We start from the raw sequence: 17998 nt of genomic DNA, 5'->3' as shown, positions 1-17998 counted from the left end.
TGCAGGATACTAATATTTCTGCTCTTAATTGACTGTAGTTTTACAGGAGTGTGTGTCCCAGATGTGATTGCTCTAAAATGAAAGAGTATCAGTGTGGGGCTTGAATATCTGCAATCTGATTACCAAAATGCCCCTGCATTTTATTTTGAAAGTTTCTTTCACTTAGGTATGACATTTCTAAATAACACTGGTAATCCTGGATTTCCCCCCTTGTTTTTACAGGTGACCTGTAACTGTTTCACCATCAGTAATGGAGAAATGCAGGATGTTGGTGTTGGCCTGTATCCCAGGTACTGTGGACACTGTTTCATTCACAGGCAAAAACTCTGTGTGTGGCTGCTTTTATTTATTTATTTATTTCTAGCTAGCTAGAGGGGTCACTGAAGTAGCCGATACCATAGCTAAATAAGAAATTAGGAAATGCAAATAAATTACAAGAACATGAAAAACATGATTGAGTTTAAAAATATTTTTAAACTCCTAATTGCAGAGTTTTAACATAATTTAGACAGGACCTGAATTCTTGTTCTCATGGAGACCCTAATCTCTTCCTGGCAGGGGTAAGGATAAATTTTGCCACTAAAACATGAGACTTGGGCTTCTTAAGAAAGTAGCAAGAAGCTTGGGTAAATATTTCCTTGAAAGAACAGGGTTTTTGCAGCCCACCACCTTTCTTTTTGTCACATTGAAAGGGAATATAGGATTTTAGATATGAAAATTAAGAGTAATCAAGAAAATTTTATAATGACACTTTGGTACGCCCACACCTTGATACTGCATGCAGTTCTGATCGCCCCATCTCAGAAAAGATGCATTAGAAATGGATAAGGTACAAATCTCAGATGTTGGTGTTCTGTCCTCCTGTTGCCAGCTATCTCCTTAGTGCACAGGGGCTGATGGTCAGATGAGAGCTCCCTTACCTAGATAGGTTTCTTTGACCTCCTCAAGATTCGTAGGGGCTTCTGTATGGTTCAGTGCAGGACTGGGGCCAGAAATGGTTCCGTGCAACCCTTGGCAAAGCCTTCCACCTGGTCTACCAGAACAGCTTCCATTTTGGGTGACAGAAAGGTCACTCCCATCAACACTGAATCCGCTGAGTATGATAAAGAAAGAAAGGAGCCCTGCAGGGTGGCCAATCTATCCTTGCTCCCTTTCATGTACAGCTTTGGAGGGGCTGTCTCTGAAGGGTTTCACATCACACAGCTGCTCTTCCCTCCTGGTGTCTCCTTCTCTGTTAGCTGGATTGGAGATCTGCTGAATGTATTTTACAGGCTCCCTCTCATTCTCAACGTCCTCCAGAACATGGGAAAAGAGGTGTGACCATGCAGGATCTGGCACTCAGTGCGTCAGCTTTTTTCCTGGAGAGATCACATCCCATCCCATTTTCCCTGGTCGCATACCTTCTCTCAGTATCCAGTCCTCCGTGGTCCCTTGGTAATGTCTGCCTGAAGGCCTAGTAGTCAAAGATGGACATTGGCAGAGAGGTGGTTGGTGGCTAAGTGCTAGATACCCCCTATTAGCAATCAAAAAGCAAGTTATCCAAGAGATACTCAGTATAAGAACCATCCTAGTTGAATTTTCCATGGGAATTGAACTACAGCCTTTCTGGATCTAAAATCATGAGCATCTATTGCTTGAGCTAACAGACCAGACCCAATACCTCAAAGGCAATAGCATAAACCTCTGTACACAGTCTAACTACTGGAAAGGGACAGAGAGACACATTTTGTTAATGTGGGTTTACACAAAGGTGCTGGGTTGAATTTACTTGTTAGTACAGGGACAAGGGCTGTGAGCCAAAATCCGATTCCACCCTGATGATACTGGAATTTTTTAATGAAGGGTTCAGTAGACCATCACCATGACAGGGCAAGCTTCTGCCCTGGGTGTTATGCAATTGAGGGCTGACTGGTAGAGTCACATTCAGTGCTAAGACATCGTTACATGGGAATGCAAAACAGAGAGAGAGACAAATTACTGTAAACCATCTCCTCCAATAGAGGGGGCTAAGGAGAGAAGATGTCAGTGAGGCTCTCCTCAGAGTTTCCTCCCAAATTGTTCTATGGGAGGGCATATGTGTTTGTGCATGTGTGTACTACTCCCCTCTCCCACATACCATGGAACAGGCTGCAGTGCCACCCCACAAATCCTATGGATCCTCTGGAGGCCAGAATATCCGAAGGGAGGTGTTGGATCCCTGATGCCTTCAGTACCACCTACAGAAATATAATACAGTTCCAGGATGTATTCTGTTTCTACCCTGAATTCTATATGGTGGGGGAGCAATGGGAATGAAACACATTCCCTTGTCTCCAGCCTATATACTCTGCCCTGGCCCACCCCTTTCCCCTCACACAGAGCCCTCATAGGGAGGAAGCAACCCCCTCCTCCCCCCACCCCCTGCCCTTTCCATGCAGAACATGAGACGGTGGAATGATCACATGTGCAGATCAAGGAGAATGATCAAGGCGGGGCTCCTATTATTAATTAATATAAATCTTCATTTTCTTCACCTAACCGACCACACTTGATTACCAGGGATTTTCCTTGTTTGATAAACTGATTGCCTGGTGCATTAGATGTAACTCAGTCAGCTCATGTTAAATAATTCAGGAGGTACTGGCAGTGGAGGATCCTTCTCTCTAATGTTCTCTGTTTCTCCCCCCACTCCCTGCCAGCATGTCTCTCGTGAACCACAGCTGTGACCCAAACTGTGTGATTGTTTTTGAGGGACGCCAGCTTCTACTTCGGTCAGTCCGGGAGATCCAGATTGGTGAAGAGGTAATTAACTTGTCCTCCCTTCCATCACTGACACCTGCAGCAGTGACATCTCCCTAAATAAATGCCAGACTGCAGGGCCACCAGTTTAATATTTTGATGATATATTGATGCTAGTTTCTATCACATAGCTATCAGGGAGAAGATGATAAATAGAATCATCTCTTCACACTGTCTGGGCCCCATAATCATTACGTCTCATAAATCACAGGCAGCCTTGATAAATTCTTGTTCCTCCATTCCTCCTTTAGGCACTTAATTTTGTTTGTATTTGAACGCCTTTACCCTGATGGAAACGCATGATATTTCTGGGACAATTGCAATGCTCACTAAGTCATCACAACAATAAGAGTTTGTCAGGCTGCCACCACACTGTAGCAGTAAACCTTTCGTTGGCAGTGAAAGTAGCAAGACCGGGTTTGTTTGCTTGTCGGTTTCATTAAAAATGACTTGGAGAAATCCCTTTCAAAGTGATTTATGTGTTTTGATCTGAGGAATTCTCAACTTGTTTTTAGTTGCCATTTGTACTACTTTTAAAATCAGTTGTGATGGCTGAAATATTTCCAGTAAACAAATATCACACTGACTTGGTGTTGAAATTTGCTGAGTAAGGCCATTATCTTGCAAAGACTGATGCATGTGCGTAACTTTATGTACACGAATAGCCCCTCTGAGATCACAATACTCACCAGTGTAAGTCTTTGTAGAACCAGGGCCCAGCTTCAATCCAATGCACTTTTGTGTCTCAGTCTTTAGGGGGATCTGAAGGGCATATAGATTCCACAATTACAGCTTTGCAATATCTGATATTCTGTCGTCTTAATATTATTTTTGTTTTTTAAAAATCGTCTCCCTCTAAACAACAATGCAATGGAGATAAGTAAAGGGTGAAAATCCTTCGTAGCCATAATAATAAGATAATTTAGGAAAATCAAGGAAAACATCTTTGCAGTACATACTTTTTTTTGCCAGGAACAATCTCAGGATTCAATGTGTTTTTCTGCAGTTATCAACTGCAAACCTCAGTCAGCCTAAAATTCTTATTCAGGCCAGAAATGTATACACTTCCTTTCTTTTTCTACTACATGCCCTTCTTACCTCTTACCAATTTACTGACGTGAGTTATTTATTACAAAAAAGAGTGGAATAAACTTTAACGAGGTCTCCACAGTATGCAAGAACAGATCCTAAACTCTAAAGCTACTTCATTTTTCTCCATGCTTGGATTTTTTTCCAATTGAATTTCACCAAATGTTTCTTTGCACAAAATCAGCTTTTACAAAGGCATAAAGGTCACTCCGTATAGCACAACAATGGGCCTACTACAAGAACATGAATAGAATTCTGATTTCCTGATTTGTAAGACCAGTGCACTAACTCTACTATTTTGACCTAAGAAGCTATGATACACCAAGTCTAAATTTGGAAGTGAATGCACCACTCATGGAAGCCTCTGGCCCAAAATCAGTGGTGAGATAACTATGGTGTTTATTAGTAGCTGGTTGTAAGCTGCTCAGACTTTGGCAGCCGCAGCAGCTTAAAAATGAATGCAACTTACACATGTGGGAGCAGATATTCAAAAACTCTCGGCTCCCATTTAGGCATTGAAATAAAGGCCAGATTTTCAAGATAGATCAGCTCTCAATATGTTGAGCTATTTTCAGTTTCTTGATCCAGAGGCGATCCTGGCAATTAGAGGTTGATTCAGTGGATATAGTGTACTTGGACTTTCAGAAAACCTTTGACAAGGTCCCTCACTAAAGGCTCTGAAGCAAACTAAGCAGTCATGGAATAAGAGGGAAAGTCCTCTCATGGATCAGGAACTGGTTAAAAAATAGAAAACAGGTTTTTTCAGAATGGAGAGAAGTAAATAGTGGTGTTCCCCAGGGATCTGTATTGAGACCAGTACTGTTCAACATATTCATAAATGATCTGGAAAAACGGGAAAACAGTGAAGTGGCAAAGTTTCAGATGATATAAAATTGCTTAAGATAGTTAAGTTCAAAGCAGACTGCAAAAAGTTACAAAGAGATCTCACAAAACTGGGTGACTGGGCAACAAAATGGCAGATGAAATTCAATGTTGATAATTGAAAAATAATGCACATTGGAAAATATAATCACAAATATCATAATGTCAACATATAAATCCATGGTACACCCACAGCTTGAATACTGCCTGCAGTTCTGATCACCCCATCTCAAAAAAGATACTTTTCTCTGTACCGTTTCCATTTCTAATGTAACAAAAATGATTGGGGTATGGAACAGCTCCCATATGAGGAGAGAATAAAAAGATTGGGACTGTTCATCATGGAAAAGAGACAACTAATGGGGGATATGATAGAGGTCTATAAAATCATGAATGGTGTGGAGAAAGTGAATAAGGAATGTTATTTAACCCGTCACATAACACTAGAACTACAGGTCACCCAATGAAATTAATTGTCATGAGGTCTGAAACAAAAGGAAGCATTTCTTCACACAACGCACAGTCAACCTGTGGAACTTGTTGCCAGGGATGTTGTGAAGGCCAAAACTATAACTGGGTTCAAAAAAGAATTGGATAAATTTATGCAGGATAGGTCCATCAATGGCTATTAGCCAAGATGGTCAGATATGCAACCCCATATTCTGGGTGTCCCAAAGCCTCTTCCTGCCAGCTGCTGGGACTGGACAACAGGGGATGGATCATTTGATACATGTCCTGCTTTGTTTATTCCCTTTGAAGCATCTGACATTGGCCACTATTGAAAGACAGGATACTGGGCTAGATGGGCCATCGGTCTGACCCAGTATGGCGTTCTTATGTTCTGTGCTTGTTTTGATGCCTAAATGGGAGCTGAGTTCTTTTAAAAATCTGGCCTGAAGAGGGCAGATGTGGGATAGAGGAAAAGCAACTGACATTGAGGGTTTGTGGTAAAACAGGTGGCCCCTCATTTAACCCAAAATAGTGGACTGATTTACATGCCAGTTAATTATGCATTCATGTATGTTAGTGAAAAAATGGGTATAAATGATAAAGTGATATTTGGAATGAGTATACCAAATGAATATCATTTATACCTGGAGAGGGAAAAAGGAAAAGAAAAATAATCTATTAGGAGCATGTAAGGAAAGGTAGGGGGCTCTGCATTATTTTATACCCTCATGTCAGTTGGTTTTCCTATTATATCTCTGCCTCTTTCGACGTTCTCTCTGGTATAACTGAGATCAGAATCTGATCCAATGGGGCAGTACAACGTGCAAGTCAGGGCAGAATCTGGCCCTGTATCGGTATAAAAACTGTGCTTCCAAAATGGATTTGGGATCATCTATAAGGCATTGTTTCAAGTCATGTAGCAACAAGAAACTTCAAAGAATTTTAAGAAAGCCATTTAGAAAGCCATTTACAGGCAGAATGTGGCACTTTAGGTAATAACAAATAAAAGTCTGAGTAATCAATTACACTTATTGGGGAAAAAAGAATCACAGTAGTGACCCAAAGCCAGGGTATAAAAAGAGCAGTCTTGTGTAGTTATCCATACAGGAACAAACTGGATGGGAATTCTGGACCCTTGCAGGGGCAATACGAAGCACTAGAATTTTTTGTTTTCATTCAATAAAAGTTGCTTGGGCATCCTTAATTTGATCCCTTTATGTGTATGCATTATGATATACTCTTTAATTACATGACCACATACTATTCCCCACCCTTTCCCCGCCCCCCACACCTGTGGAAATTTTGGGTGCTTGACTTTGCAACCTTAGCAGTGTTCTTTAACATTGTTATTCTATGTGTAATAAATATTAAATTACATTTGTAATAACAATGAACAAAGTACAGGCATTATGCTTGCTTGTTAATTGCTTGTTTACTCATACTACCCACTAACTTGCAAAACTCAGTAACTGACAATTGGATCTCCCAGTCATTAGTGAAAATTGGTAAGGTTTCCCTGTAATTTCTGTTTGAATGCAGTCTCATGATTTAACTAGGAGTCATGTGAAAATGTCTCCCTGTTAGCTGAAGAATCTAGGTGCAAGATGTAGTAATGTGACCTGATGTCTAGTTTTGCCCTTTTTGGCGTACATCAGTGGTCATTGGGTACCCTGTAATCCACAGCACGTGTGACTAAGCAGCTGAGGGCTGATCGGAACTGCACTGCTATTTTGCTACAAACTCTCCTTCTTAGTAGTGAATGCCTATTCAGTGCTCTAAACATATAGCACATTATATAAATGCCATGATTCTGGCCCTTTAAAATTTCTTCTGGCTGGTGGGGAATGTTTTTCTTTTTTGTTTTTTTGTTTTTTTTAACATTGGAATTTACCTGAATGGCATTAGGGTTTTTAAAGGGCTAGAAATGAACATAAGAACAGCCATACTGGGTCAGACCAAAGGTCTATCAAGCCTAGTATCCTGTCCTCTGACAGTGGCCAATGGCAGGTGCCCCAAAGGGAATGAACAGACAGGTTATCAAGTGATCCATGGCCTGTCACCCAATCCCAGCTTCTGGCAAACAGAGGCTAGGGACACCATTCCTGCCCATCCTGGCTAAAAGCCATTGATGGACCTATCTTCCATGAATCTATCTAGCTCCCTTTTGAATCCCGTTATAGTATTAGCCTTCACAACACCCTCTGGCAAGGAGTTCCAGAGGTTGACAGATGCAAGTATTATTATTTAGTTTCAATCAGGGTTGTTGTGTATCTTCTTGCAACTACTTGGGAATATTTTCAGCAAATCTAGATAGGAGGGTCTTATGTTTTTTCAGTCACAACAAAACAGTACTTAAATATTCCAATGATTGGTATTGTTGACATACTTAAAATAGTGAGATAGGATTGAAATAAGACTAACCTGGTTGACATATATAGAATGGAATGCATATTCTCAAATAAAAGTGGTATCTTTAAGTCAAAATATTTTTAGACATTTGGATGGTGCTGGAGTCCAGGATTACAGTCAGAGCTAGTCAGAAAATGGAATTTCCATCCCATAGGAAATTTGGATACTTCAACATTTGCTTTCATCTCAAAATCAGGACAAAAAGTTGAAGAATTAAAAGTTTTCTCAAAATTAAAAGTTCTAAATGTTTTTGATTTGGCAGTGTTAACATGAAAAAAATTATTTAGATTTTCTCAGTGGGATGTATCCATTTATATGAAATCAGATTTTGTGACTGGGATATATTTTGGTAATTTTTTTTCAACCAGTTCTACTTACCGGTATATACTGAATTGATGTTTAAGTATAACAGTTCTATTTTTTCTGTTTGTTGCACATAGCTCTCTATCAGCTATATTGAATCACTGATGCCCAGCAGTGAGCGTCAAAAACATCTGAAGCGCCAGTATTGCTTTGAATGCAACTGTCTTCTATGCAAGACACAAGAAAAGGTATGTTGAGTAACATCTCCAGTCACTGAAATATAATTTCCCAAGGCCTGTGACCAGTTGCCTTCTCGATTTGTAGGGACTTATCTTTCGTTACTTGTACTGCGAGAATCCAGAACCAAATGGCCTTTGCCCTCAGTGCTGTTGATGTTCCTGTGAAAGACAAGTGTGAATGAAAGAGAAGCAGGCCAAGTAATCTACCTGATAAGCAGCCTAACTTGCTAAAATGTGTAATGCCTGTTGAACTAGAATTTGTTTTCAGTCCTGAATATTGTAGGTCAGACCAGTTTGAGCTTCAGGGACTTCTGAACTTGAGGGTTAATGTGACTGAGCCATTATTTCAAAAGGAAAACCATTGCTCTTAACTGAAAACAGTTGTATGATTTTAGGGAAAACTATGTCCACACTAGCTCTAAAACTAAACCAATTTTGAAAAATATATACAACCGAAAAACCTTGAGCTATACCGATCACCTGCTGCACCCACTGGAGGCAGAATTTGCTCCAGTGTTGTGAAACTCTATTCCCAGCTGGCTCCGCTCCTCTGCACTCTGCATGAAAGTTCCATTAAGAAGGTCGGAAGTTGTTTGTGGAGCATTGGGTCACTAAGCTTTAACAGCATTAGAACTGTGTTCAAGACTGCTCCCTAGGAGGGCACAAACAGGCCCCTGTAGTTTGGTTCAAGCATGGTTTAATAGCTGTACAGTGTGAACACAAACTGGGCTAGCTACTTTTCCAACATGTTGTGAGATCCTGTGGAATATACAAAATTAGTCTGTCTCTGTAGCAGTGTGTATTTGATCCTCTAACTAAACCTAGAATTTTTTTTTTTTAATTTATAATGTCAGCTCTGGGTCCCTCTCTTAATGTAGCTGTGCCTTGCCAACAGACCACAGATGTGCATGACATAAAGTGATGCAAACATGATTCTAAGGAACGAGATGATGTAATGTGTGATTCAAGATGTAATTTCTACTCCAAAGAACAGAGAGAGAAATTCAAAATTTCCATTTCAATTATGTGCTGCCTCTGGATACTCCGTGTGAGGCAGGGGAGGGGTGCTGGTGAGTACAATGCCCCTAAAAGCATGCCAAGTCCTTGAGAAGTCTAACAAATCCTATGGCACTGCAGCCAGCATTTCAAAGAAAAGGGATCATAGCAGAATTATTTGCACACTAAGGGCCATAAACTGCTTTCTGTTCATGCGGAGAACTCTTTTTTGACATCAGTGGGAGTTTGGCATGTGAGGTGATGACAATGTATAGCTGTAATGTTGGTCTGATATTGTAAATAGGGGAATAAAGGGAAGCAGCTGGGTTTCTGCCTGCTTTTTTAACTGTTTTCTTGAGTGCCATAGCATCTGAGAATTGTTTGGGCACGCTGCATCCAACACATTCATCTCAGTATGGGTACAGCCACATTTAGAAAGTTGAGCATCCAAATTCAACCTAAAAATCAGATAGGGGTCTTTTAACAGAGGCTGTGAAGTAGCACAGTAGCGATAGCCAGAAGTGCTCAGCACGTTGAAAAATGGTGAGTGAGTTAAGAAGTAAGTTCTGTGGAGTATGCTGTACCACAAGTGCCCATGTATCACACCCACTAAATCTTAAGAGGGGTTGCGTGTACTCACATTGATGAAAATAATAAAGTGCTCTAAATGCCCTCCAGACAGTCATAAAGTCTCTCTCTTTCCCTCAATCTTTTTTAGAGTGAAACTTCTAGGAGAAAATCAATTTTGTGTAGTGGCAAATTTCCCAGGGGAAATGTTATTGCAAAATATTTTGGAAGGCTTGTTCTGGCAGCATTCTGAAATCCCCCAATGTTTCTGTATTATTACAATGTAAAGACCAAAGGCCCAGCCTTGAGAGATGCTAAAATCCTCATGCCAACTTCTGAGTGGTTTCAGTTCCCATTGACTTCTCTGGGAATTGAGGGCATGCCATTCATTGTCTATTAGGAAGACACCTTCCTGTTGGGATCAGGTCTAACACCTTTGGATGTGTCCTGCTGCAATCCCATAGTTAATATCTATATGTCTTTTGAACACTGTTGGTAAATTGTGCTGACTTAGTAGTTGTGATTTCACTTTTATGTTACTGCCACTCAACAGAACCTGGATTTCAGCTGCCAGTCATTTTTATCCATTGAACTACATGTCAGATTCAAACTCTTCCTTACAATGACAATAGTTTTATTTTGTTCTTTCAGCCATCTTCTCCTCCTTTGGGATAGACTAGAGTTAGATATATATTGGTCTGTGTGTGGTGTAGTACTAAGAAGCTAATAGAATGAATTCACACCTCTGATTCTTAGAAAATCAAGTGGTAACCAATTTTCCATCACCTCTGTTTTCTAATTATATATGAATTCAGAGAACGATAGCATTACTCAGTTGCTCCATTGCTTTTTTGTGTGTCACTCATGTAAGCATTATCTAAAGTTTCTGGTGAAAATAGTTTTCTTGAACACAGTAGTTATTCTTTAGTCATAACTCACCATCATGAGTTTTGGATTCAGGATGACTAACAGATCAAAACTGCATGGTACATTAAAGACAGTACTAGTAACATCTCTGAAGATTATTAAATATAGCCATGAAGGAACACATGGTTTGTGAGAGAAAGATTTTATAAATATAATTGTCTGTGTAGCAAACTTGGAAGCATCCGTCCCCCGTGTTACTCTTCTATTACTTGCTATTGGTAAGCCAGGAGATATGCTAACACTCCAATTGCCATCAAGGAACTGGCAGTGACAGGCCTCTTTATTCTAGAGGCAATCATTTTCAAATTCTGGAATGGTTGGATATGGATGCTGAAAAGTGCTGCAATCAGTAGTGCAGTGTGCGTTCTCCCTGTGAAGACCAAGAGTGTCACCTCTAGAATGCCCCTGTTATCCACCAGCTTTTGTGGGGGTTGTCCCAAGAGTCTTCACAAGGCCAAATCTCCAGCAAGAAAATACGCTGCTGCTGTGCCTCTGGGACAGCAAGGGTGACAAGCTGTTTACAGTATGTTGACAACAAATATCAACAGTAAATTACCATATTGCTAGGCGAACAGAAGGATTTCCCTGTAAATACAGTGGCATAGTCAAAGACAGTATTATTGCATTATAGCTTGTAAAATTTCATTATGAGTAAAAATGCAAATCCCAAGTAGCTGAGGAATGCTTTATTATGTCTCCAGGTAAGTCCTTAAATGTTTCTTCCATTGTAATTATCGCCCTGAAAAAGCTATAGCATCTCCTTTAGTTCTTTATTTAGAAATTTTAGCTCATTAGCACTTTAAGGACCCAATCTTGCAAGGTGCTGAGCACCCGCTGCTTGCATTTGAGTCAGTGGGTGTGTACGGGGAGACTTTGGCAAACCAGTAAAGTGCCTAAAACCACTATGGCTTATTGTTAAAAAGCAACCTAGTCAGCAAGCTGTAAATTGGTCAGTCAGCAAACTCAGCTTGACCAAGGCAGGAGGGAGGGGGGTTTTGAGGTGCCACGGAAGGGGCAGCTTGACCCCGCGTCCTTCCTGATAAGAACTGTGTTGAAGTTGCTGATACATGCATTTTAAAAGAGCAGGAATGTCTATTGGGGTCTCAGAGCTGCAGACTCTGGAAAAACCCACACCTGGTTAATCAATAATCAGAAGGAGCCTCTTGCTTGAAACTGCTTACTTGACAAGTTTTCTTTAAGGGACATGTCATTGTATTACTAATGTATAAATAAGGGGGGAAAGCTTGAGATAGGCGGGACTCCTTTGGGGGACTCTTCGGGACTGGTCTCTCCCTCTGGATGCATCTTGTGTTCCCCATCGGCAGACGGGCTGCCACTGTGCCACTCAAGAGCCACACTCCGCTTCGGTAATTATCGAGGGTTGGGGGTGTTTTACTAACCTGTTGCGGACGTGTGTAAGTGCTTGAGACTAGTAAAGTTTAGCTTTAAGTGAAAGCACTCTTGTGTTGTCCTCTTTGTGCCAGCCATCTATCGGTCAGACGGACGGCCGTGTCTCCCCTGATTTATTTCCTGACACCTCCTCGCACAGAGTAAAAGTTACCAAGAGCTTTGGGTTGAAAGAACCCCGGGTAACAGGTGTAGAGGATACACTCACAGGAGGCACTCAACAACTTACTGTAAAACCATGGATGAAATCCCCACTGAACTCAATGGGAGTTTTACCATTCTTTTCAATGGGGCCAGGATTTTACCCGATACCTTTTTATGATACTTTACTTTCAGAGAAGCTAATACTAAGAGGTGCTCAGAACCTTTTGGGAGGTTCAAATTAAAGTTTGTGTGTTGAGAGTACTCAACACTTGGCAAAATCTGGTCCTTTATGAGTGAAATTCATGTTTCTTCTTTTGTATGTTAAAAGACGCTGTATTTCTAGTTGGTTTTGTAGACCAGTGGATTGGGCAGAGGACTGGTAGTCAGGTGACCTGGATTCTGTTTGCAACTCCACTATTGACTTACTAGGTGACCCTGGGCAATTTACTTAGTTCAAATGTGGCCTCAGTTTCTCACTGACACCATGGGCCTGATTTTCATAATTGCTGAGGAGCCACCATTCCAGCTGAAGTTGATAGGAGCTTTGTGTGCTCAGTACTTCTGAAAGTCACACCCAAGTTGTCTTTAATTGGGCATCCAGAATCAGGAGCAACTTCTGCAAATTTTGTCCTTAACCTCTTTTTGCCTCAGTTTCCTCAGTACTGAAATGGAGATGGTGATTCTTAATCACCTATATAAAGCACTTTGACATCTGCAGGAGAAAACAGACTATATGCATATAAGATAATGATGCCATTACAAACTCAGCATATGCATGCTGCTCCAAAATGTTTGACTTACTATGTTTTCTCCTGTTCTACATATGGGAAGATACTACAGTTTCTGAGGTCTCGGAGTTTTAAATGTTCGTTTTTTTAATTGCACCCACTCCATTGTAAGGCATTATTATTTATTAGTTCTTCTATCCTTCGTCCCATCTATATGGGGTTGGATCTTCTTCCCCATTCCAGTCTGTCTTGAAGCAGTTCCTTGGAAACTCTGCAGCTATTATTATTTATTACTTGTATTACTTAATTATGTATTTTATGTAGTGCCTATTGTAGTGTCGTATCTTAGAGTTATAATAAAAATTGAAACAAACATATTTTCTCTCAGGGACAGCTATCTGAAATTAATTAATAAGTGGATCAGCCTGTAGTCAGTAGGCTACAACAGAATTACTCCAGATATACATTGGTATAATAGACCTCAGAATCTAACCACAGTGTGTATACTAGATTTATACACAAAGAGGGCCAGATCCTGCCCCTCCATTGTATCTGGGGAACTCCACTGAATTCATTTGGGTCATAAGGGTGCAAGTCAGGACAGCATTTGGTCCATAATATACATACACGTATGTATGAGGTAGTGGTATCCATGTGATAAATTGCGGGCTACATGATAAATTGTGACTCCACAGAATCATGTGATTAAAGTGCACCTATGACTTCCTCAACTATCCATCTCTGCCAGGTCTATTTCTAAGTTTTCAGGCCTCTGAACAACTTCACACAGCTGCTATTTTAATATCTATATCTATATATGTGTGTGTGTGTGTGTCCTGCTGTAGTCCCATAGTTAATATCTATATGTCTTTTGAACACTGTTGGTAAATTGTGCTGACTTAGTAGTTGTGTTTTCACTTTTATATTACTGCCACTCAACAGAACCTGGATTTCAGCTGCCAGTCATTTTTATCCATTGAACTACATGTCCGATTCAAACTCTTCCTTACAATGACAATAGTTTTATTTTGTTCTTTCAGCCATCTTCTCCTCCTTTGGGATAGACTAGAGTTAGATATATATTGGTCTGTGTGCGGTGTAGTACTAAGAAGCTAATAGAATGAATTCACACCTCTGATTCTTAGAAAATCAAGTGGTAACCAATTTTCCATCACCTCTGTTTTCTAATTATATATGAATTCAGAGAACGATAGCATTACTCAGTTGCTCCATTGCTTTTTTTGTGTGTCACTCATGTAAGCATTATCTAAAGTTTCTGGTGAAAATAGTTTTCTTGAACTATATATATATATATATATATATATATAAATAATATCAGGAAACCAAAGAATATTTGTTTATTTTCCATCAAATGGGGCATTTTCCCCAAAATTGCATAGAACAGCAATATTCAGTCCTGCACCAGTGTCATTGTCCAATGTCTCATGACTAGATAAGGGAACTTCATACAGCTTAGAAGAGGAGGCTTCCAGTTTTCTAATGACATAATCCTCAACACTCCCCCAACCATGGTTGGTGAGCTCTGTAGTTCCCCTACGAAGGGTTTCCATTATCTAGGCCTTAGACTGTAAGATATTCATGTAAGATATGTAAGATATTCGGAATATTGATGATATTCTGTCTCTTCATATACTTTTATACAGCACCAACTGTAATGGTGCCCTGATCCTAGCTGGGGCTGCTGCCCATCAGTATGTATTAATAGTTGTCTAACTATCTAACTATAAATACACATACATCTGAAGAACACACAACACTGTCCTATCACATTCTGTAATGATTATTAGCCTAGCTCACTACCTAGTCATTGGATGTTTGAAAATGGAAAATTAACATAGTCTCATTGTAAAATCAACCAAAGTAAAATTTAGATTCTTCTTTAGAATGTTGGGTTACCACCAAATGTAATGGCATGGGTCACAACTCTAACTAATAAAAATAATCAATTTTGACCTACCTTGAAGGGCAGATTAGTAAATGTAATAAGAAAACCTTCAGAAAACTTGCTCACAGGATGCTTGCTGACTGTCAGTAGTTAAGTTATTACTACTGTAACATCTTCAGTTCATTGTACCTCTGACGGGTTTATACATTATTATTTGTTGCAGACATTTTAAGATCAATCTTCACTATGATTCGGAAACTGTTCCTTCCTAGAAGCTGAACTCTTGGCAGTGTATTACCATTCCAGCACACGAAAGCCCCTAACATCAGTTATAATTAAAGATGGGATTACAGTGATGACAAACATTTTAAATGAGGGACTGTTTTTTTTCTACTCTCATAATCCAAGGTATTGTTAATGTTCTACATTTTCAGCCAAGGATTTCAGAGAGATTTGTGTTTACCGAATCTCTTTGCTATGAGTTGTCCTTCTAATTGGGAGCCAAGATTTAATGTTTTAGCCTCGTTTGTTTTTTGAAATCCTTTATTTAGTAGTAGGTGCTGTCAAGGTCAGAAGCAATGAACTTGAATTTGAATCCCCAGTCATTTTTCCATTTGGCCAGCATTTGAAAGTTGCCAGAGCTAATTATGGCATAAAGGTTTTATTTGTTTAATCATTTTATTGTTTTCCTTTAGTACTCATTCACTCAAACAACAAGAAGTCCGGAGTGAAAGTTACAGATGCAGGCATTCTATAATGACACATGAAGAGAAGGGAGTTACCTCACAAGTAGGGACTGTCCGGTTTGGCCAATGTACATGGCAGAGGGGCATTGCTGAAATCACCTACTACAGGACAGGCCCAACAAGGAAAATAACAGAACACCACTGGCCCCCAGCTAAAACTTCTCCAGCACATTATCAATGATCTACAACCTATCCTGGAAAACGATCCCTCACTCTCACAGACCTTGGGAGGCAGGCCAGTCCTCGCTTACAGACAACCCCCCAACCTGAAGCAAATACTCACCAGCAGCTACACACCACACCACAGAAACACCAACCCAGGAACCAATCCCTGTAGCAAACCTCGTTGCCTACTCTGTCCCCATATCTACTCTAGCAACATCATCAGAGGACCCAACCACATCAGCCACACCATCAAGGGCTCATTCACCTGCACGTCTACTAATGTTATATATGCCATCATGTGCCAGCAATGCCCCTCTGCCATGTACATTGGCCAAACCGGACATATTCCAGATAAATAAATGATACAGTGGTGGGCAATCTGCGGCCCGTGGGCCGCACACGACCCATCAGGGTAATCTGCTGGCAGGCCATGAGACAGTTTGTTTACATCAACTGTCTGCGGGCACGGCTGCCCACAGCTCCCAGTGGCTGCGGTTCGCTGTTCCCGGCCAATGGGAACTGTGGGCTGCATGCGGGCCGCAGGTTGCCCACCACTGATATAACGTATCGTGAGGTTTCTTTTTGAATTGCTAACTGTGTTGCTGCCGCCTTCCAGAAGTCAGTGTCCAGACTTTCCAAGAGGCTTTCTATCCTGATTGCTATTTTCATATTTACTTATTTATTTGCATTTATGTATATTTGTACTTAGCATGTTCTCCAGGCGCAATATTAAAGATGAAATCTCAAAATCATTCCAAAATATATTGGGGGTGGGGAGCAGGAGCATGAAACAAACAGGGACCCTTGAAAACGTTCCCACTCATACAGCTAAACATAACCCTCCCACCCCAAACCATAAAGTCCAAAGGAGGAAAGTCTGTGGCTCTTTGCAAGATTCTATGAGCGTTGCTGCTAGTGGTATGGTTAAACACATAAGACTAGTCGAAACTATCCAGTTCCAGAAGATATAACAAATGACTGTTTATTTCTCTTCTTCCTTTTACAAGTCTGGGAAGGGGAGAGGTCTGCCGGAACTACTAATTTTGCAAGGGGAAAAAGACACAGCAATTTATTTAGTTGATCTCAAGATGCCACTAGCACCCCAGAATTTGAAACATAATATCCCAAATTTTATCCTGTGGATCAATACTTCAATATTCCACCCACCCCTTCAGTCTGACTTTAGCCTCAAGAGATTAACAGAAGTAATCACAAGCTCCTGAAACATATCACTGGTTCCTTATCTAGATGACTAGCTGATAAACATTTACTCCCTTCTGCAGAGCCATGTGGTGGTGACATGAACCCTGAATCTGTTCCTGAAACTTGACAACCAATCCAACAGTGCTCTGTTCCTTTGAGGGGATCTTATCCTCTTGGGATGCATTTCAAAGCAGTCACGGACAGAGTATTTGTAATGCCAGAAATGACACTGAAAGCAAAGGCAAGCATTTCTAATTTCTAATCTCAGATGTTGGTTCAACCAAGGCTTAATCTCTTCAGCCTTTTAGAGTCCTCTGGTGTGAAGTTTCCTTGGGCTTGATCCATCTTTGGAATTTACAGTTTTTCCTGATCAAAGCCTGGGCCCGCAGACTGTGTCAGACCTTGACAAATGGATTTTGATCCCTCTCACCACAAAAGTCTACCTCTCCTGGTTGTTTCAAGACTATTGTCTCCACAGGCTTTGGTCACAATGGGCGTGGGTCTGCTGGACTATCCTGGAGGCTCACTTGGGTTGCCAGAGGGCACAGAAAATGTACTACAGTTCATATAAATAGACTGGACTTCAGAGCAGTCTGCCAGAATCTGTTCACATTCAGGGACACAAATCAGCTTCAATTTGGTCTGAGAGTTTCACAGTCATAGGGTATCTGTACTGCCAAAGTAGGAGTTGGAGAGTAGCTCTCTCCTGAGAGTCCAACCCTTTTAACTCATCTGGGAGGAACAGAATCTCATTACTTTCAAAGTCAGCCATCTAGAAGAAAATGTAAAACTTCTGACAGATGCTTCAAGCAGAAACTCTTTCCTGCCAGGGGAATGGAGCCTAGTTCTATCAGTGTTTCAGGCTTTGGAGGTGAGAGGTAAGCTCCCACCTGGCAGTATGGTTCCTTTCTGAATGTCCAGTTCCCATGGCACTGCAGTCACACTAATTATTATTCATGTTTGTTTTTATTTATTATTTGTATAGTGTTAACCATGCATTCTGCACTGAACAAGTCATAGAGACAAAGACAGGCTCCCTCCCTGGGAGCCAAGAGTCCA

General features: G+C 40.7%; 1 protein-coding gene across 1 annotated transcript in view; it reads left to right on the top strand.

Annotated features, from left to right (window-relative positions):
* SMYD3 (SET and MYND domain containing 3) overlaps positions 1 to 17998 on the top strand; it is a 634585-nt gene that overhangs the window by 513697 nt on the left and 102890 nt on the right. Inside the window, exons 6-8 of the mRNA XM_065401517.1 lie at positions 223 to 290; positions 2679 to 2781; positions 8049 to 8159. Of these exons, the coding sequence (XP_065257589.1) occupies positions 223 to 290; positions 2679 to 2781; positions 8049 to 8159 (282 nt within the window). The remainder of the gene's footprint in view (positions 1 to 222; positions 291 to 2678; positions 2782 to 8048; positions 8160 to 17998) is intronic.

The sequence above is a fragment of the Emys orbicularis genome, chromosome 3 (assembly GCF_028017835.1).
Source record: "Emys orbicularis isolate rEmyOrb1 chromosome 3, rEmyOrb1.hap1, whole genome shotgun sequence".
In the NCBI taxonomy this organism is placed as follows: domain Eukaryota; kingdom Metazoa; phylum Chordata; order Testudines; family Emydidae; genus Emys; species Emys orbicularis.
Note: the sequence above shows the minus strand (reverse complement) of the source record. Positions and strands in the feature narration are given on the sequence as shown.